Raw genomic sequence first — 22,057 nt, forward strand, 5'->3', positions numbered from 1 at the left:
GGCCAACTGACCACTTACAGGTCAGGGCCCGCAGCTTCCCTGCTGTGCTAATATGCATCAGACCACTCAGGGTCGTGGGCCCCCAGCTTCCATGCTGTGCCCATGGCCAACTGACCACTTACCGGTCAGGGCCCGCAGCGTCCCTGCTGCGCTAGGTACAAGAATTGTGCACTGGTTTGTAAGGCTATGATATGTTAGCGTATTTTAGGAGGATCTGCCAAAGAAAATAAAAATTTCTGATGCCCAATTTTGGTTGCATATAATTTGGTAAAGTACCAATAGAACGCCCATTTCTGACACAAAGGGGGAAGGGTTCTGGGGAATGGGGATTACTCGGCCGGAGGACAAAAACGTCTGGACCTGCTGAGGGACTATTGACTATAGAATTCAGTCTGTCAGTTCAGGTAAAAAGCGTGAAAACTCCGGACGCTCTGCCCAACAACAGAGCGTAGTTAATCCCCGAGTAGGATGGGCACACTTGACATACAAACATCCACCCAAGCGCTAGCGCAATCAGGCTGGCGCACTGCCCTCATGGCAGTAGATGCGGGCAGATGTACTTATTGTAACAAGCGGAACGCCATCGGCCTAAAGCCTCAAACTCTTCCGCCGTGCGGCCTGCCCTTGCCGTGGTTGTAGCCGCCCCTATTCTGTGAGAGTGTGTGCGGAATTCCCTTAGGGAGAGGCCAACCTTCAAGGCATCAGCGCAACATCCAGCTAAATGGGTACCACACTTCTAGGTCAGGGCCCGCAGCTTCCCTGCTGTGCCCAATGGCCATCTGACCACTTACAGGTCAGGGCCCGCAGCTTCCCTGCTGCGCTAATATGCATCGGACCAGTCAAGATCGTGGGCCCCCAGCTTCTATGCTGTGCCCATGGCCAACTGACCACTTACCGGTCAGGGCCCGCAGCTTCCCTGCTGCGCTAATATGCGTTAGACCAGTCAAGGTCGTGGGCCCCCAGCTTCCATGCTGTGCCCATGGCCAACTGACCACTTACAGGTCAGGGCCCGCAGCTTCCCTGCTGCGCTAGTATGCATTAGCCCCCTTAAGGTCGGCATGTCCCTTTTTAGCCCCACTTACTCCCCTTACTGTAGTTAAGTAAGAGGGATTACAATACTGCGCCGCTGAAGGCTGCTGTAACCATTGTGAAGGTTGCCCTGTAGCGATGGCCGTGGGCCCCCTGATCTGTGAGCTTCCACATTAAGCCGTGTTTCCTTTAGAAAGAAAGGGCCATGACGTATAGCTGTAATTGGCTGTTGTGCCTGCGGCTCTCTTTCAAGCCTCGCGTATCTGTGGTGTAGCCGTATTGGACCACCCCTGGCCAAGCCGCCCTCCTGCTCTTATTGCTGTGTCCTTGCTTGCTCGCCCGCCTACTGGCATACCTGGCTGGCTGTGCCCTTGGGAGCCCTGGCCGTGCTACTTACTTCCGGACCCTTCCTATCAAGAGTGGCTGGTGTGAGGCCCAGCATGCGCAGAAAGGGAAGAACACTAAAAAACATTGTCTCACCACTGGAAGGACCGTCACCTGCTTGCTCTGACTCGGCTGTTCACACCTCATCAACCTCAGTGTTCGATTTGGATTCGATTTTCCATTCCTTCCACGTTTTCTCGAGCCATTTGTCATCTGTGGAGACATGTGACTGGTCCCTGTCCTACTGCCCTCACACTTCCCTGATGCTGGAGCTATGTTATATCCTAATATATAGTGCGATCCGCAGAGGGTGAAGTAGGGCATTGGGGGGTGGGTTAAAAATGTTAATATGGTATTGCGACATATGGCCATATACGCCAGCCCCTTACGCTATGGCTAGTGAATAATAGGTTGAAGGATACTATCATCCTGATGTATGTATTCCTGCAATTGCTACTATCTATGTGTTAGCGGTGATTCATATTGTTCCCATATAACATAGTGCTTTCTAGGGAACCTTTTACCCATAGCGCACTGCCCTGGATCTTAAATTCTATATTTCCTTCCATATGGACGCATATGCCCACTAAAGCTCATTCTGCTGTCAGCACCCATGCATGTACCAGTATGAGTGTGGAATATTATAATTGGGACTGTTGGTTAATATTGTAATGCTGGCGGTGTTAGCTTTACCTATGTTGCTGCTTGTTGCCAAGCCCTAGGGAATATCTGAGCGGGAACCTAGCTCTGTCCATGCACCTCACTTCTGTGTTCTGCGGCCGAGCACGGCATAATTTTTCCGTTGCTGTTATTTAATAGCAGATCTGAGTAGCAGATGGCGGCTCTTCTGTCCTAGAATGTAGCTAATCGACCATTAAAGGCTAGTGCTCTTCAATACTCATTGTGCTGCGCCCCGTGCCTCTACTGTCATATTATGTCATCTATTTATTATGCCGTTATAAGGCCCCAATTTCTAGACCAATGCCTGGATAACAGTGATCCCTGAGACAAAACACCTTTTATTAACCACTGTATACCTAGGGATTGCGGCTGATCTTGTTGAGACATATCACATCAAGGGGCCAAGTGTCACTTATAGCAAGAGATTGCGGTTAGTGGGCAATATGACAGGATATCTATAGATTGTAAGCTTGCAGCAGGGCCCTCCTACCTCCCAGTCTGTCTGCTGTTACCCCGTTTGATTTCCCCTTGTCTCTGATTGTAGAGCGCAACAGAATCTGCTGCGATATATAGGAAACTGCAAATCAATAGCTCAATGCGCAAATGTGACAATTGTAGAAGGAAGTTTGACTCCTGTCCTAGAATATAGCTGCTCTCACAGTTAAAGGCTATTGCTTTTAAATAACTCATTATGCGTTGCCCTGTACTTCCACCATCATATTATGTAGCTTATGCCGTTATAAGGCTGCAACTTCCAGACAAATGCACTGGAGCACGGTGATCCCTGAGCCAAACGCCTTTTTCTATATACCTGGGGATTGCGGCTGATCTTATTGAGACATACAAAACACAAAGGGCAAACGTGTCAATTATAGAAAGAGATTGCTGTTAGTGGACAATATGACAAGTTACCTTGTTAACTTGTACCCAGTTTGTTTTCTCACTGTCTACAACTGTGAAGCACAACAGAATCTGCTGCACTATATGGGAAACTCTAAATAATTAATTAAATCAATATTCAAACGTATCAATTATAGAAGGAAATTGCTGCCAGTGGGCAATATGGCAGCATCTGTGCAGTTTGGCAGTACAGTGGTTAGCATCACTGCTACTAGCCGGGTTTTTGCGTAATTGCAATACCTTGTCCCACCGTTTAAAAACCATACTGTACCAGCATGCTTTTTCTTTTTTACAATTGTAGCAGTATAAAAACCTAATGCCGTCCGTCCTGGTGGTGGCCAAAAACCTAGGGGGTCCCTGTCAGGGGCGCAATCAATTGCCATATGACATCTATGTGGCCTCCGTGTCCTGACCAGCGGTTGGGACATACGAGGCTACTTTGCTACTAGTTTCAGGGAGATGCTAGTTGGTTGAATAATTTTAGCACGGTGCCTTATGAGGCGGCGTGTCATGCCCCACCCCAAGGCGTGTCTAGTTCCCTATAAGGAGAGCTTGTGCACGTGGCCTAGAAGCCTGGGTGTGTACTGCTACCTCTGAGGGGAATTATTATTATTTTTGTTTTTAAATTGCCTTATATCCCAATGTAGGGGAGGCCCGAAGCAGATATTTTGAGGCAAAATATAACAGTGTCATGTGTGCCTCCAGCAGTTACTCAGGGTTTCCTCACACACTCTAAAAACATGCTGTCAGGTTAATCGGGCAGACAGGATGGGCCAACGGATAACTGTAAAGCATGGCAGTCCGAGTTATCCCCTTTTCCCTGCCAGGGCTCTCTTGCGCTGCTTCTCCCATCTCTACCTTTGCTTTCCTATTCCTTCCTATTTTTCCCTGAAGATCCCTCCATCAGTAGTGTTAAAACCCCTGCCATGTAGGGCCCCTTTTAAGGGAAACAGAGAGGAGTGAGGGGTCCAATGCGGGGGCAGGTGGGATTGATCTAGAGTCAATACCAGACCTTAGAAAAGACCTGGAGTGTTCCCCTGCCTCTGAGCCCCGCATTCCCACCTCAAATTCCTCTGCCTTACCCCTTCCCTGTGAGTCTGAGGTGAGTGCGTGCCGCCAGCGCCCTCTAGTGGCTGATCCGACTCCCCCTGTTACGTTTGTTGTTCTTGCTGGCATTACTTCCCCCCCCCCCCGCAGCTTCTCCCGTGCCAACCCCCCGCTGACCCTTGAACCGTGGCTTCCAGCTCCCTGCGAGGCCTTGCCGGTTGGAGCCGTGGTGCTTCTGCTGGCCTGGCTCCCTCCGGCGCTCCCCCCCCAGCGGCGTGATTGCCTGTGCTCTCCCCCTTCCTTCCGCCATCCCCGGGCGGGTGTGTACGGCAGCCCTGGATTCTCCCATAGAGGGACCCGGCAGGCGGACATAGGTATGAGGGAACAATGCGCGGTGCCGCGGCGACACAGCTGATGTGTCGGTCGCCGCAGCACTGTCCAGTGCCTTGCTAATGGACCGGCATTGCGTGGAGGCAGCGGGGCGCCGTGGGGAACAGAGCGATGGCTCTGAGGCTTTGAAGCTCAGCCCGGCCTAGAATTCCGCCGCTTCTCTCATGATCCGGCCAGGGAACGGAGGTAAGAGGGGACATGGAGCGGTGAGGCAGCGACCCCGGTGATGTGTCCATTGCCGCAGTACCGCCCGATAAGGTGCGTGGAGGGGGACGCTGTTTGCCAGCAGCGGGACGATTGCGTAGGCTGCGAGGGTGAGCGGGCAGGCCCGGCCTCCCCAGCAAATAATGCGGGTGGTTGGGACCTGCGCTGCGGGCGGATGCCATCGTTCAGGGGTGCAGGGGGGCACACAGTTAAACAGTTGGGCTAATAATTTGGACTGAACAATCTGGGCACGCAGACTAACAACCAAAATTCTCCCATATGTTTTGTAATCTTGAGTGTAAAGCTAGTGCACAATGCTAGTGTATAACCCCTTGTCCCTAAAGGTTAGCTAAAGTCTACCTAAATACCAATGTCTATAGATCAAAGGCTAGTTACCAAACCTAGGGCTATATTCTATAGCAGGGTCAGGGAGGGGAAAAACAAAAGCTTCCACTCACCAGAAATTCCACAGGGAAAAGAGGAAGACTCCTCCTTCCCTGTTCCTATTATCCCAGCTAACTCTGCCCTCCCCTGTTTTCCTATTGGCTCCGAGTCCCATGCTCCATAGTGTACACACAGCCTTGGATGTTTAATTCACTCCTTTCCTATGGCAGTCATTACGTTATTCATCTTTTCACATGTGGAAGATCCAGAAGAAAAACTGATGTGATCAATATTGGGCTGATTGAGCAACAACTGTGGCTTCCTAATAAAAGTGTAGGGTCATTGCTTAGAATAGCTACCCAAGTGATACGCAGGGGTGTGGACTATGTTAGGGACTACTGGAGCTTTCTGATGAGTTTGTACTATGCTTTGAAACCTGTATCCTGCAATGCTGTAACCCTTCTTGCATATGCTGATTACCTAGTAAGCTGTGTACCTGCTACAAAATAAAGACCAAGACTTCAGCTTTATCCAGTGCATGTGATTCCTTGTTACATTTGGTGCTCAAATTCATCTCCTGATGAAGTTCAGCCCTGAATAAGCGTTGTGAGTGATGAAACGCGCTGAGAGACTCTAAATACCAGAACAGGTACATTGCTCTTTATGTAAGCCTTTTTTCATTTATTTATGTCTGTCACTTTAACATTAAACTTCATTAATTGTGACTAATTGGAGTTTTCCTTTTTTGGAACGTGCACGTTTACACACTGAGGAGCACCCTCAGATGTACTGAGCGCGGGTCACGCTGACGCTGGACGTCGGCTGAATGGTGCCAGCAGCAAATGTCGGTGATTGGTATAGTTTTGATTGGGGTATGTATAAATATTGTTTTATGTGCTTTGTATGTTGTATATCCTGATGAAGAATCGTTATTAAAAGGTTTGAAACGTTGATGACATTACTGCCTCTGTGAGAATTTATTTCTGGTGAGTGCCGCCGTCTGGACGCATCTATTAACCCTTGGAGAGTATTGGATGGCACCCCCTGTATGCTGAATTTGTCGAGGATGTGCTGCTCATTGCTGGACTTATATATATATATATATATATATATATATATATATATATATATATATATATATATATATATATATATACAGGACGAGGAGGCCGGCACTCAGGACTGGGGAAATGCCAAAAGTGACTTGCTCCGGTGCCCTCTAGCCAGAGGGTGAGCGTCCTCCAGAGATATATAGCAGGAGTAAGCGGCACTCGGAGACAGTAGTAAATGGTGAAATCCAAATAGGAATATTTATTCCATGTGCAGGAAACAAAACGTTTCGGAGCTCGCAGGCTCCGTCGTCAGTTGAGTGCTTACTCTCAACTGACGACGGAGCCTGCGAGCTCCGAAACGTATTTGGATTTCACCATTTACTACTGTCTCCGAGTGCCGCTTACTCCTGCTATATATATATATATATATATATATATATATATATATAATCTCGATGGGGTACCCCTTCAATGCACTTATTCAGAGCATTTTTTCGGCTGCAACTCAATTTGTCCCCCCTGTTAGTGGGGGAAAGATGGGAATAGATAGAAAACAGAAACAGAGTGCGCCACTATTTTAACTCTTCACCACCAATAATAAGTAAAAACTGTAATGATTTACAGACACATATCACAGTTTAGACAATTTAATACACAATCTCATAAAATAATGTGTTAAAACTTTTTAACATTTGTTCGAAGTTAGTTGCTTTCATATGACACAAGGAAACAACCAATGACTTCCTCAGGGGTGACTTTGAGTATTTTGTTTGTGTAGTGTGTAAAGGCACTACACATGAAACCACTTCTGATATATGATAAAAGGATCTCAGGTGGATCCTAATAGAATGCACGATTATGCAGCATCGATTTTCATAAAAAATTCTAAAATCAATTCATTCGGCAGAGGGACAGATCGCCTTTTCTCAAACAGGCCTTTAGTAGAATATAATGGAACTCATGGTCTATCATCCACTGCAGATGATATATATATAAAGATCTACAAAGCCTGCACTCGCACTTTCACCTATAAGCAATGGGTGGGGTGCCTTTATAGGCTACAGGATTTACCTGCGTCCAAACGTACAACCAAAATTCATACTATTAGGTTGAAAAAAAGCACTTGCCACAAACTTAATTCAGAAAAATCTGTAGTATAATAAAAGATGGAATTTAAGAAAAACCTGTAAGAGGTCCTATCCTCCTCCAACGTTTCGATCACCAATGTGACCTTTGTCAAGGAGTGAGTTCAAGTCCAGCAGTATTCAAAAATAGACAACAGGATCATTTTCCATGGGATTGGAGCCACAACCTGCAGACTCCCAGTCCTAGCTATTTATACCCCTCAACTGATCAATATTCGGCGCCAAAAGCGCATCGCGTTCCTGGCCGTGGTACGCACGCTGGCGCGGCTTCCGGCCAGTGGAACGCATGAGATGCAACCCGCTACTTCCGGGAGTGGCCATCATTACAATCATTAGAGTGGGTGTGCTCAAACTGTCAAAGACCTCCAGTCCCGGCTCGTACCCAGATTCACAGTGTGTACAATTGACCCAATGGCAGAAGGGGTGGTTCCTTTTATAAGAGCCATCCCAGTTCTGCGATGGCTATATATACTGTATATATATATATATATATATATATATATATATATATATATATAGACTTTGGGGAGCGCCGGGCACAACACCTGGGTACAGTTCCTCGTCGGGTGCCTTCATCCACAGGGTATACAGACGAGGGATTGACGCGGCACTCCAGACCAACTTTCAAAAACTTCAATAACTTTATTGTGCTCAGCAACGTTTCAATACATGTGTATTCAGGGAGCCTGAAGATAATACACATGTATTGAAACGTTGCTGAGCACAATAAAGTTATTAACGTTTTTGAAAGTTGGTCTGGAGTGCCGCGTCAATCCCTCGTGTATATATATATCAGGAACGTTTGGTTAGTCCCAGAATCAGATATACACACAATATATTAGCCCAAGGGTTCATGCTGGCATAATTCACAGGTCCACCAATATATCCTGCTGGAAATCTGGTGAGTTTTGCACAAAGATGTGCGGAAACCCTAAGCAGATGAGCAGGGGCGTCTTAAGAGATAAGGAGGCCTGTGTGCAGCCTCCTCCAACCGGGCCCTTCCACTCTGCCGGAAGCTGTGAGGTCTGAGCAGTAGAGTGCTAACCTCCGCTGCATTGTGGAGTGTGGAGTCTGATATGCCACATTTTACTACAGAGATCTGACTATAAAATGATTAAAATAATGCAAAGAAGATATCTCTAATGGATTATTTTATAGTCAAAACTAATTCTAAGGGGGGTATTCATTGTCAGGGTCACGGCAGTTGAGCTTGCTCGACCGCCGTGACCCAGTCCCGTTCTCGGTCAGCTCGACCGAGAACACGCAGGCGGGATTCAATGTCCCGCCTGCCGGGGAGCGAAAAGGGGGCGTGGCCGCGAGTTGCGGCCAGGAAGAGGCGAGCTGCAGCCGGCAGCTCATCACTTCCCGGCTGATCTCGGCAGAACGAGCCCGACAGCTAGTGATGTCGGGCTCGTTCTGCCGAGATACCCTACTCAATGCTGTCGGGGAAGACAGCATTGAATAGGGCCCGGCGGGCATCTCCCCGATGGGAGGTGCTCGCCGGAGATTGAATATCCCCCTTAGTGTGTGTCTCCTGCATAGGTCCCTTCTTACCATTTCTAGAGATATGATCATATTGCTGTAACATTTTCCTATAAGTATTTATGACTAGCTTACAATGAATTGCTTCATGTTCCTGCAGATGATGTTACCTGATGTGGAAATTTTGCACGTTGACATTCCTGTAGGGAGCAGTCTTCCTTTGACACCAGAGCAGCAAACCTTCCTTTGCGGATGTTTCTAAAGGGCACAATGAATGTTTGTATATTGAAGTGAGGTATAAATGAGACAACATGTGTAGTCAGTTGAACTGCTGCAACATAATATCTACAAAACATATGATTTGGGTACTGGGGGTCAACAGTAACAATGCCACAAGTCAGTATGGGCCTTATTCTAGTTCACTCTTTCTGACAAAATCCTTCTTAGATGGACAAAACCATGTGCACTGCAGGTGGGGCAGATGTTACTTGTGCAGAGAGAATTAGATTTGGGTGGGGTTTTACTTCAAAGTGAGATCTATATTGCAGTGTAAAAATAAAGCAGTCAGTATTTACCCTGCACAGAAACAAAATAACTCACCCAAATCTATTTCTCTCTGCACATTTTACATCTGCCCCCCTGCAGTGCACATGGTTTTGTCCATCTAAGAAGGATTTTGTCAGAAAGAGTGAACTAGAATAAGGCCCTATGTTACGGATATAGCCAGCCTCATCTTATCTCCGCCATGTTGCAGGTACATCATGCTTGGCAAAGTGTAACAACTACAGCCACGCACATGCATCAAAGTCGCACCCACATTATCTCACAACCCGATGCAGCTTGCAACTTCCTGTGCCAAACGGCACTACCGGCAAATGGCAGCCAAGATGAGAGTAGCTATATACGTATTTAGAAACAGAGTTTGATTACATATAAGAACACTTGGCACATCTAGTCTGCTATGTACACACTTGCACACTGGTTAATTTTTTTGTCAGGAGCCAAATAACCTAGCAGTACATTTTTGGACCGTGGGAGGAAACCCCTGCTAGAACGGGAAGAAACTGCAAACAAAACGCAGCTAGGCCTGTTGTGGGTATTGAAGCCATGACCTCAGTGGTGTGAGGCAGTAATGCTAACCACTACACCTTCTGTTCTACCAAAAATGACCTCACTATGGGCGAGATGTACTGAGCCTTGAAAAGTGATTTAATGGAGATTGATAATCCACCAACCAATCAGCATGACAGTTAGGAGCTGATTGGCTGGTGGTTTATCACTTTCCATTTCATAACTCAAGCTTATTACATCTGGCCCTATGACAACACCTGAATCCCCACATGGATGAAATGCTATTTAGAGCATGTGAGCCATTTGAGTGCTATAGCTTTAAACATGCTGGTAAGAAATATGTTTTAATTTATATCGCCCACAGGGGTAGCATGCTGCAAGTAATATTTCACCTGTGTCGGAATCCCGGTACTGGCATAGTGATGGTGACTGACTGGTGGCATTGTCACTGTTGGCCTCCTGTCATCCTACCACATAAAACAGGCATGTCCAAAGTATGGCCCTCCAGCTGTTGTGAAACTACAAGTCCCATCATACCGTGCCACAGTTTTGCTATTAGGGAATGGTAAACTATGGCAAGGCATGCTGGGATGTGTAATTTCACAACAGCTGGAGGGCCACAGTTTGGACATGCGTGACATAAAATGATTGACATCTATACACAAATAGCTTAATACAGTGGTTCCCAAACTGTGTGCCATGGCACTCTTGGTGCCTTGGGACACCTGCAGACAGTGGCGTAGCTACTTATAATGCGCCCCCCCGCCGCTAAAAAAAATTCCCCACCACTCCCCCTCCCCTCGGCAGCCCCCCCCCATGCCCATACCTGCCCACCCGCTGCTGTCTGCGGTACCTGCCTGCCGAGCCGTCACGGTTCCGTAGCGCTGGCTCCTGCTGCTAATAATGAAACGTGACTCTTAGAAAATGGCTGCCCCCATACTGCAGACAAAAAACTGTCTGCAGTATGGGGGCAGCCATTTTCTAAGTGTCCGTTTTCATTATAGAAGCAGGAGCCAGCGCTAGGAGAGACGGGACTGTGACGGCAGTCACGGCACGGCAGGCAGGTACCGCAGACAGCAGCGGGTAACTATAGCCCCGCAGATCCCCGGCGCCCAAACTTGCTCTGCGCCTCCCCGCCACCGCGGGGGCTGCGGAGCTATAGTTACGCCACTGCCTGCAGAGGTGCCTTGGGTTAAAAGTCCAGGTCTATTTTAATCTGTGGTACTTATGTAATATCTGGGCTCCCGTTTTTCTTATGAGACCGTGTCCGCTCGCCACGCTTCGGGCACGGTGGCTCGCTGCACTCGCCACACTATATAAAATCAACTTAATGCGTAGTTGGATAGTAGGGGTATGAAAAAATGGGGTGCATTTAACATGGGAGCCCAGATAATACATAAGTACCCAATCTGTTTATAGACAAAGCCAGTGTTGGTGGCTGCCAATCATATAATATGTGGCAGCCACATATTATATGAAGCAAATCCTGTCCCTTGCCACATATCTGAATCTCAAGGCCCACACACACGAGGAGATTTTCATTTCAAAAGACTTTGCCAAAATCTCTGAAAAATATAACTTTCGCCAAAGTAGTGCGTACACACTGAGCTATTTTCCCCAAAGAGCAAGAGATTTTCAGCAGGAGAAAGACTTTGCAAAAAGTCTTTCATATAAAAGGCTATTTACATAATGTGCTGGGTTTGAATTCAAGAGTGGCAGCAGCTGCCATTTTATTCAGTGTATTTTTGTTCTTGAGGCCTGATTCAGAATGGATTGCTGGGCTGCATATATTTGGAGCCCAGTGATCAGGTAAATGCCCCCCTGCCCATGGAAATCCCGCCCATGTGCATAGCTACAATTTTATTTGCAGCCATGCACATAGGGATAAATCCATTCACCTGCGCCAGCAATGTATATGCTACTGCCATAATGAAATTGTTCTTACCTCCTTTGTGTTGAGAGATTCCTTTACAGTGGTCCGCTCCTTGCCCTGCCCTTTGCCCCATCATGTTTTTTTTAACCTTTGCTAAAATTCTATTCTTGATTTTGCACACCATAATGTCCATTACACATAATGCCAAACACTGTGATGCTCATTACATATTATACCACACACCATAATGGCTATTACATATTATGCCACATTAGTGCTGCTTACCTACATATTACTTACTAGGAGTTTCTTGCTCGAAGCCAGTGGCTTCATGCTCAATGCCAGTGGCTTCATGCTCGATGCCAGGGGGATTGAAGTGCTCGTTGCCAAGGGGGAATTTAAGAGCGGCAGCCAGGCAGTCAGGTCAAGAGCGTTGTGCAAACACAGCGCATCTCAAGACCCATACACACGGGGCAATTTCAGCCAAAATTGTCAGGGACATGGTCACTGAGCGATCATATTCCCATGCGTACAGGGCGACCAGCGGCTTCCCCCATTTTCATCAATGACCATCGCTGGTCACTGTTGAAAATGGGACACTCAACAATTTAGTCGCTCAGCAGAATTGCACTGAGAGTGAAGCTCTGTGCACATGGAGCATGCTTCTGTGACCAGTGACCACCCCAGGGCTGGTCGTGGCAGCATACTCCTGGGGACAGTCGTCCCATACACACTGGGATATGGTCGCTTAGTGACCATATCCCCGGTGATAATGGCTAAAATCGCACCATGTGTATGGGGCTTTAAGGAAGACATATAAACACAATCTACCTAATTTTAGAAAAAAAACATTTTCTAAAATAATTCTGATACTCTAGAGCAGTGATTCTCAACCTTGGTCCTCAAGGACCCCCAACAGTGCATGTTTTCCAGGTCACCCAGCAGGTGCACAGCTGCACTCATTATTCACTGACAGATTTTAAAAGATCACAGGTGGAGCTAATTATTTCACCTGTGATTCTGTGTGGAGACCTGGAAAATGTGCACTGTTGGGGGTCCTTGAGGACTGAGGTTGAGAACCACTGCTCTAGAGCACCGTTATTCAAAAAGTTTACAAACAACTGGCTAAATAAGTAAATATACATTTTCTGGAATAGTAAAAAAATAGAATTCATTACTGTGGGGTCAATTTATACATCTACTCCTCTGATCGAGGCCAAAACAGCCCCTGTAGTCATCCCCCCCTTCTGATGGCTGCTCTACCCCTATTATTTCAGTGTATAATGTTTTTGGTTGGCAACATAAGTCATTATGTTGACAATCAGTAGTGCCTGATTAGACTGCAGCTTAGGGCACTGGTTCCTTGGTGGGCACCACACAATAAAATTAAGACTTAAATCATTTCATGCTGGTTGTGGCCTGATAGTTTATTATAATTAAAGAAGCTTGTTAGTTATCCTGACAGTGTTGAGCGAAGTTCTTATAAAAGTGACTCCCGGATGCCTGCTTTGCTGAAAGGACCATTGGGGAGATTTACAGTATCAAACCTTTGAAAGAGATAAAGTGGAGAAGATACCCATAGCAACCAATCACCTTCTTACTGTCATACTTTAGACTATGGGCGGTATTCAATGAGGCTGATTCGCCATGTTTTTATGGCGATTTTGTGCTGTAAGGCAAATTTCTGACTAAAACGGTGAATCACCCTATTCAATGACCAGATGGCGAATACATTTCAAGGTTTTTTTCGCCATGATTCACCGAGTAGCAATCGCTATCTTTTTATGGTGAAGTGGAAGGTGAACTTTTAAAATAAAGTGTTTTGTTATTTTCAAATTGGTGTAAAAAAATCTGGAATTTTATTCTGAGGAGGGCCATGCTATTTTTATTCATGTGCTGTAAGCACATGAATATATATTTAATTTAAAAATATACATATATTTTTTTTTTTACACAGACCAGCCAGCAGGGGGCCGGGAGCAGAGCCGCTCATTACATATTCATATATTCACTTCACCCGATCATTACATATGCATGATCGGGTGTAGTGAATATACCCGGTCCCCTGCTGGCACCCCCGGGGGGCAGCCTGTGCTGCCTGGCACCCGGAGAGCCCATCTCCCCCCACAAATGTTCTGGGGCAGGCAGGGAGACTTCCATCTCCCTGCCTGCCACCATCCTCAGGCTCCCTGCAGCGTCCGCCGCAGGAGCTCAAATTCGCCGGTCAGGGGCAGCGAGCCTCTGACTCGTTGAATACCGGAGCCGGCGAGGCTCCGGAACGCGGCGAGCAGTGGCGAATGTGCAGCGAATCCTAAACAGGATTCGCTGCACGTTGCCAGTATTCACATTGAATACTGCCCTATGACAGATAAAGTGTAGCTAGAAGATTATTGGTTGCTATGGGTAATTTATCCACTTTATTTATCTCAAACTTTTGGTACATCTCCCCTTATGAAACTTACAATTAAAACAGTTAGGTACCTTGTTTGAGTCCTATCTGAAGAGCCGTATATACTGCGTGTGATCATCTATTGTGTCTTACACACATTCTCTACAAGCCAATTTCTACTTAATGACCCCTATACACTATGGCCCTTATTCCGGATGCAAATTTGCATCTTAGCGAGTCACTCTAACCCCACCTTGTGAATAGTTAGTCGGCGCCACCCATTTGTACATGGGATGCGTTCGCAAGGCTTGCAAAAGGATGTTTTATATGGACATCCATTCGAATGCCAGTGGGAACCTCCCCCATCTTTCGATGGTTGCCGACCATCGAATGATGGTGAAGGAGCACGCATATGTAAGGGTGGTGTTCCCATGGGATTGCGGGCAGGATGAGGAGTGCGGTGGGCATCCCTAAGCAAATGCTGGGCATTCCCATATACATGTAGGCAGGAAACAATGTGCCGGGGGCGAGCAACTGACATCACATGACATCAGCCATCCACCCTGTCTTATGTCGGTAGCCACAAATATAAATCAGTCTCCACTGACTTTTTACGGCTGCAGACACAAAAGGAGGTGGAGCTTTAAGTTGGTGGGTGTGATCTCTGGTCTATTGTAAAGCAAAATGAAATATGCTTATATAAGAAACTGTTAATAACTAAAATAAAGGGCTCTTTTTTTGCACTGTAGAATTGCGTGTGCACAGCATCTATTTAACAATCACTGGTTGATCTGCAGAGCATCGCCATCTCCTCCAACTGTGCCCCACTCCCCCTTCCCCCACCCGGCAATCATGGACTATGCTGTGGCTTTGTGCCATTTTAACAAGTTCCAGAGAGGCAGCAGTAAATCCTGATCTAAATCTGGTGAGCTTTGATCAGAGATGTACAGAAAAGGTAGGCAGGTAAGGCACTTCCTACCCTCACGCATCACTGCTGCCCTCTCCCTGTCGTGGACATCTAATTATTGTACAGTATTTTAAAATCTAAAGTAGCATATTTGTAACATAAAGTGTTGTAAACATGCACAAAGATCCGATTAACACACTGTCTAATTACCTTCAACAGAAATATCCTGAATTGCGAAACGCAGAATAATAGTCCAAATCATACCCAAGGTCATCTTCAAATTGCCATCAACAATTTCTGTATATGAAAAAAGGAACAATAAGATAGTAAACAAAACAAAAAAGTACGTATAACTCTTATTACATTTGTTTCTATTTTTTTTGTCAAGTATCCATATCAAATAATATAGGGCCTAATTCAGACCCCATCGGATGGGGTTGAATTCAGCCCCTTTTCCAATGGTGGGGGTCAACACATCCACATGCGCGAATATGTGCATGTGCAGACCACCTAAGTGAACGCCTTCTGTGAGTATCACACAACCGCCGAGGCATTCGCACGGGCACGAGAGGGAAGGGGGCTGGCAGCGTCCGGCAGCAGGGGACGCCCAGTGCTTTATAGCTTCACCATGGACATGCTGGACGTTCCCATGGAAACGCAGGCGGGTCGACATCTGCTAGGGGTGGTGACTTACGTTACATGATTTCTCTCTCCTTTGTCCGCATGCGAGGGGATGTGTTCTCATACATATCCCCTTGCATGCTACCAAGGGAATGCGGATGGCACGCGGGGTGGGGTGGGCGTTCCAGTATATGCAAGCCTAGGGGACATGTCTAAATCAGTCCCATAGTTTGATGCTATGCAGTGTGATCGCGACACAAGATAAAATACAGTTATTGTGGAGACAGAGGGCCCAAATCAGACTTAGGGCCAGATTCTCTAAGCTTCAAAAGTGATAACATGGAGAATGATAAACAGCCAGCCAATCAGCTCCTACCTGCCATGTCACAGACTGTGTTTGAAAAATGTCAGGCAAGAGCTGATTGGCTGGTTGTTTATCACTCTCCATTTTATCACTTTTGAAGCTTAGAGATTCTGGCCCTTAATCACAGAGCTGCGAATTTGCAGCCCTGGCGATTGAGGGTCACACATGTGCATACCCTCCAACATGACCCATTCCATTAGGTACAAAATGCTCTGTTCCTGGACTTCCCTGCCAGTGGCAGTTACATAGATTAGACTCCAGCACAGCCCAAAATTCAAAGAGGGGGATCAACTGCTAGTGAGTCCAGGACAGTGATGTTTGGAGTGGCATTAGGTGTGGCTCCCCTATAAGACTATTGGACTGTGCTGCAGCCCCGCCTCTGCAACTGCCACTGGCAGGGAGGTCCAGAAACAGAGCATTTTGTACCTAATGGAATGGGTCATGTTGGAGGGTATGCATGTGCACGGTCCACAGTGCACATATGAGCCATCGGTGCTATCGCAGCCAGCGATGGCCTGTGATTGCAGGCCCTAGGCTGGCTGATTGACCTCCATCGGCCATTTGTGGGCAGCACGTTGGATATTGGTGCGCCCCTGAAAACACAGGCAGCTCCTGGTCATTGAGAGAGAGAGAGGTCCCGGTCTCCCCACAGCGCTGAGTAAATCTCAACTTATGTGGTGCTGTATATGGGGGGATTCATTCGATGGTCGAATAAAAGTTCCCCTGTGTGCATGGCTGCAAACGCAGATGTACAATATTGTCTACTCAGTGCATTACAGACTAGTGACAGTATATTAGTGAGATCTAATTCAGGCAAAAAATGGAGACTGCAGAGATTACTTTCTTATAACTACTCTCATGTATTTTTGAAAAGCAAATCTGTCATTTGTTAGTCTGGGATCTGGATTATAGGTCAACTGTGTCTAGTTTTACAGTCAAAAGATCAACAATATGGGTGAAATGTAATTGGGTATGAATTTGTAGACAAAATCAGAAATCACTTGCGATTTTCAGAAACGAGAATGTGCGGTTTATTGTAAAGTGGAAAAAAAAGACGTGTTCAATGAGCCGGTCCTGGTTTCCCAAATATGGGGGGGGGGGGGGGGGGTGATGGGGTCCACCCTGTATTTAAGAAACCAGCACTGGGCTCTTGGAGAGGTCTTGGTTCCAAAAAATATGGGGGACAAAAAGACTGGGGTCCCCCCATATTTTAGAGGCAGCACCGGGCTTCAACAACCTGTGTTGTCATGCCACACCATGAAAAGCAGAGCCGGCCCTAGGCATAGGCAAACTAGGCAATTGCCTAGGGCATTGGCCTGTGCCTAGGGGCGACTCCTTAGTGGTAATCAGTGTGGGGGGGGGGGCATTCGTTTTAAAGCGCCGCTGAACTGCGTGCCTGCTCACCAGGTGCCCGTCCACGGCTGGTGCCGGCTTGGAGATTCGGGTGTGCCAGGCAGACTGCTGGTCTGAGACCTTAGTGAGCTGTGCTGTGTGTGCACTGTGCAGCGGCGGTGGCAGCAGTCAGCCGTCCACCGCTGCAGAGTTCTGCATTCACTCTCGCGAGATGATGATTTCATCATCTCACAAATCTGTGTCTGCAGCAGCTGCTGCAGCAGGTAACTCCTGGCAGGGGACAGGAGTCAGACCGGCTGCATTGAGTGAAGTAACAACAGTGGGTTCTGCAGAGACCGCCAGGATGCTGTTGTCAGCTGTACACCTCACTCCACATTCCGCACTCCCAGAGTGATTACCACAAGCTCCACCCCCTTAGACCCGGCCTGCAGCTTTCCATACACAGTCACATGAAGACATTCAGCTGAGGAGCCACACGAACCACTTCAGACAAGCCACAGCCGCAAGACCATCAGCGGAAAAGAGGGCACTTTTTTTGAGGGGAGTGATATGTGTTGCAGTGCCATGTGATTATTGAATGGAGGATAGAGTTTAAAAAAAAAAGGGGGGGGGGGTGCTGGGGAAAGAGGGGCTGGGGGGGAGGGGTGCTGTGATGAGACCTTTGCCACACATTCGATCCTGTCACCCACTACAATGCCCCACAGAAACGACCCTGTCACCCACTACATCTTCCTGGCAGACACTGGGAGGGATGCCCCTTGTGTGGCATCCCTTCTGTGTTCTGTATCAAATGTTGTCACTCCCCCTCTGTCCCCCCCATTGTGTCACCCCCTTTTGTGTTCTGTCCCAAATGCCACCCCTCTGTGTGACCCCCTCCCCTTTGTGTTCTGTCCCATATATTGTCACCCCCTGTGTGAGCCCTGCTGTGTTATTTCACTGTGTGACACCCCTTTGTGTTTTGTTCCAAATGTTGTCACCCTGTCTCGGTTCTATCCCAGTCATTGAGTCACTGTCTTCTATAATGTATGACACCCCCTTTGTGTTCTGTCCCAAATGTTGTCACACCCTTGTGGGTCACTATGGGGGTTATTCTGGTTGAGTAAGATGGCTCCGAATGTGGACGGACGGCCGATGGTTGGTGTTTGCACAAGTGCAGAGACGCCTGTGCGAATGACGTGCACGTCCAAATACGGCGTGAATTCTGTACTGAAAACAATCCGAACAAGGGGTGGAGAGGGGCATGAAGGGCTGTTTGGGCTCATTACCATATACGTACGCCCCGTGTTTCATGGGCGTTCCCATGAAAACGCTGGGCGTATGTATGGTAATGCGGCCGTGACGCACATGTGGGGGGCGGACATATGACATAGCCGGATGCCAGCTGCCCGCCCATATCCCTGCTTTTGCACGGAGAAATGCCCGAGTGGTCTGGAGCACTCGGTGCTGCCTGCCCACTCGGTCCTGCATTCGATGGTCGGCGAATGATGGGGGAGGTTCCCAGAGATGGAGGAGGTGTTCACATGAAAAATCCACTCGCGGTCCGTTCGGTCGGCGTCTTACCGCATATGGACGGTGTGAGCGATCCGTACGGAAGGCGGGGCTAAGAACACTCGGTTCCTGTCCGAAAATATGCATCCGACCGAATCAACTAGATTAAGGCCCTATGTGCTGTGTAATGTGAATGTGGGACACTACCCACTGTGTTATATGACTATGGATCACTACGTGCTGTGTAATATGAATATGGATCACTATGCATTGAGTAATGTGAATATGGGTCACTACGCGCCGTGTAATGTGATTATGGGTCACTACGCACTGTGTAATGCGAATGTGGGACACTACGTGCTGTGTAATGTGAATATGGGTCACTACGCGCTGTGTAATGTGAATGTGGGACACTACATGCTGTGTAATGTGAATGTGGGACACTACGTGCTGTGTAATGTGAATATCTGTCACTATGCGCTGTGTAATGTGAATATGGGTAGTGGCATAAGTTTGTCCCGGTTACCCGGTGGCAAGATAAATATTGGTGCCCCCCACATAGATCACTCAGTAAAGTCTGTCTCCAGTAAGACAGGTTATGGGTTCTAATACATGGTGTGACACTTGCAAAGATGATGTTAGGAGGGGAGTCAGCCACAGAAGCGATATCAATAGCTTTTAATTAACTTATTCAAATTTGCAGGGGAGGAGAGGTGGCACCTTGGGAGCTGGAGCCCGGTGGCAGATGACTCCATTGCCTACCAGAGTTACGACTCTGTGGGTCACTATGCATTGTGTAATGTGAAAATTACATAGTTACATAGTAGGTGAGGCTGATTAAAGACTTGCGTCCATCTAGTTCAACCTATGTTTATATTAGCTAATCCCTTGTTGTATAGCATGTTCTGATATTTTAAAGACAGATTATGTTACTTATTCATACCCGTGGATGTTTTTAACCAATAAATATTTATCCAACCTTTTTTTAAACGTATTTATAGTGTCTGCCGACACCACTTCTTCAGGAAGAGAGTTACAAAGTTTGACTGTTCTGACTGTAAAGAAATTTTTTCTTCTAGATGAACAAAATCTTTTTTCTTCTAATCTAAACTCGTGCCCTCGCGTCCTAGATTCCGGTCTAGCAGAAAAAAGGGTGTTTGACAGTTCCTTATATTGGCCCCTAATATATTTATACATGTTGAGCATGTCCCCCCTTAAACATCCCTTCTCTAGTGTAAATAGTCCCAGCTTGCTTAATCTCTCATCGTAGCTTAAATTCTCCATTACCCTAATACATTTAGTTGCTCTTCTTTGGATTATATTCTATAGATAATTCTATGATGTCCTTTTTATAGTGTGGGGCCCAGAATTGTACTCTGTATTCGAGGTGCGGTCTAACCAATGATTTGTACAGAGGCATAATTACTTTTGAATCCCTAGTTTCCATGCCCCTTTTAATACATGCTAGAGTTTTATTGGTCTTTTTTGTTGCTATATTACATTGAGCACTACACCCTAGTTTGTTGTCTATTTGGACACCTAGATCCTTTTCGAATACTGAATTACCCAATTCATCCCCGCTTAGGATATAAAATGGGTCACTAGGTGCTGTATAATAAGAATATGGGTCACTATGCATTGTCTAATGTGAATATGGGTCACTATGAGCCTTATTCTAGTTCACTCTTAGAGGCAAATTCCTTCTCTGATGGACAAAACCATGTGCACTGCAGGGGGGCAGATTTAACAGGTTCAGATAGAATTAGATTTGGGTTTCTGTGCAGTAAAAATACTGACTGCTTTATTTTTACACTGCAATATAGATCTCACTTTGAAGAAAAACCCCAACCCAAATCTAATTCTCTCTGCACATGTTACATCTGCCCCACCTGCAGTGAACATGATTTTTTCCATCTGAGAAGGAATTTGCCTCTAAGGGCCTATGCGCTGTGTAATGTGACTATGGGTCAATATGTGATGTGTAATGTAAATATGGGTCACTATGTGCTGTGTAATGTGAATATGGGTCACTACATGCTGTGTAATGTGAATATGGGTCACTACGCACTGTGTAATGTGACTATGGGTCACTATGTGCTGTGTAATGTGACTATGGGTCACTACGTGCTGTGTATATGGGCCATTATGTGCTGTGTAATGTGAATATGGGTCACTACGTGATGTGTAATGTGAATATGGTTACGGCGCATAGTGACCCATAATGATGTTACACAGCACATAGTGACCCATATTTACTTTAAAAATCACATAGTGGCCCATATTCATATTTCATGTTTTTTGGAGTTCCAGTCTCCAGAAACATGGTGCTCCCATGCTGTTTGAGGACACCTCTATCGCCCATGTGTGAATTAGCAGAAAATGGCATCTGTGCTGCTGGGTTATGTGTGCTTTGCTGGGCGGTGGATGCTGGACCAGAGGTGAAACTAGCGGCAGTGCTAGGGGGCACCAGCCAAAATTTTGCCTAGGGCATCAAATTGGCTAGGGCCGGCTCTGATGAAAAGTACAACTTTATTCACTAAAATGCACACACGCAAACATACACATAATCACACTATACTCAACATGCCTCATTCCCATGCTGGATCGGTCCGCTTGTTCAGTAGAGGGTCCAGGGGGAAGAAAACGGAGAATCGATCACTGCTGGAGCCTCGTACAGGTTCCAGCAGTCTTTTTGTCCCCCGTATTTGGGAAACCAGTACCAGCTCAATAATCCTGGGGCTGGTTATGCTGGGGGGATGCCATTTTATTTATTTTTTTGATTCTTTCAAACTCGCCAGCCGGGACCTGGTCTATTTTTTGGGGGGTAATGTTTATGGTGCAATTTTGAGGTTTTCTATGAGAAAACATCTGGATGCGATTTTTGAAGTGCAATTTTTTTGGTCACGTCAAAATGTGCAATTTTTACAGCAAAACACACAATACTACATGTGCAATTTTCTGAAAATGTGCGAATTTGGACATTTAAAAAAAAAAAAATGACTCCATGATCCACACCTTTTAGACCACTGAATGATCTTCTACCAATGAGTCATTACAAATGTACTTTATATTAGATAAAACCTAATTTGCTGTATCTCTCCTGGGCTGCCACTTACCTTCAGCACCAATAGAAACCAGTTTCACTCCTTTGCTGGCAATGAAGTCCAGAGCCTTGTTCACATTTGCAATCTTGTGGAATCGCATTTTTCCTTTGTCTGGTTTTGGCAGCCTCTCTCCTGTAAGAACACAGAATTCAACAATTATATATCAACAAATGAAATTGCATTATAATC

At 46.5% G+C, this 22,057-nt stretch overlaps 1 protein-coding gene across 1 annotated transcript in view; it reads right to left on the reverse strand.

Annotated features, from left to right (window-relative positions):
* ACTN3 (actinin alpha 3) overlaps nt 1-22,057 on the reverse strand; it is a 136,523-nt gene that overhangs the window by 43,836 nt on the left and 70,630 nt on the right. The window contains exons 3-5 of the mRNA XM_083165272.1: nt 21,881-22,000; nt 15,149-15,235; nt 8,869-8,956 (exon numbers count right to left, since the gene is read on the reverse strand). Of these exons, the coding sequence (XP_083021398.1) occupies nt 8,869-8,956; nt 15,149-15,235; nt 21,881-22,000 (295 nt within the window). The remainder of the gene's footprint in view (nt 1-8,868; nt 8,957-15,148; nt 15,236-21,880; nt 22,001-22,057) is intronic.

Source organism: Crinia signifera, chromosome 11, assembly GCF_055691185.1.
Source record: "Crinia signifera chromosome 11, ASM5569118v1, whole genome shotgun sequence".
NCBI lineage: Eukaryota > Metazoa > Chordata > Amphibia > Anura > Myobatrachidae > Crinia > Crinia signifera.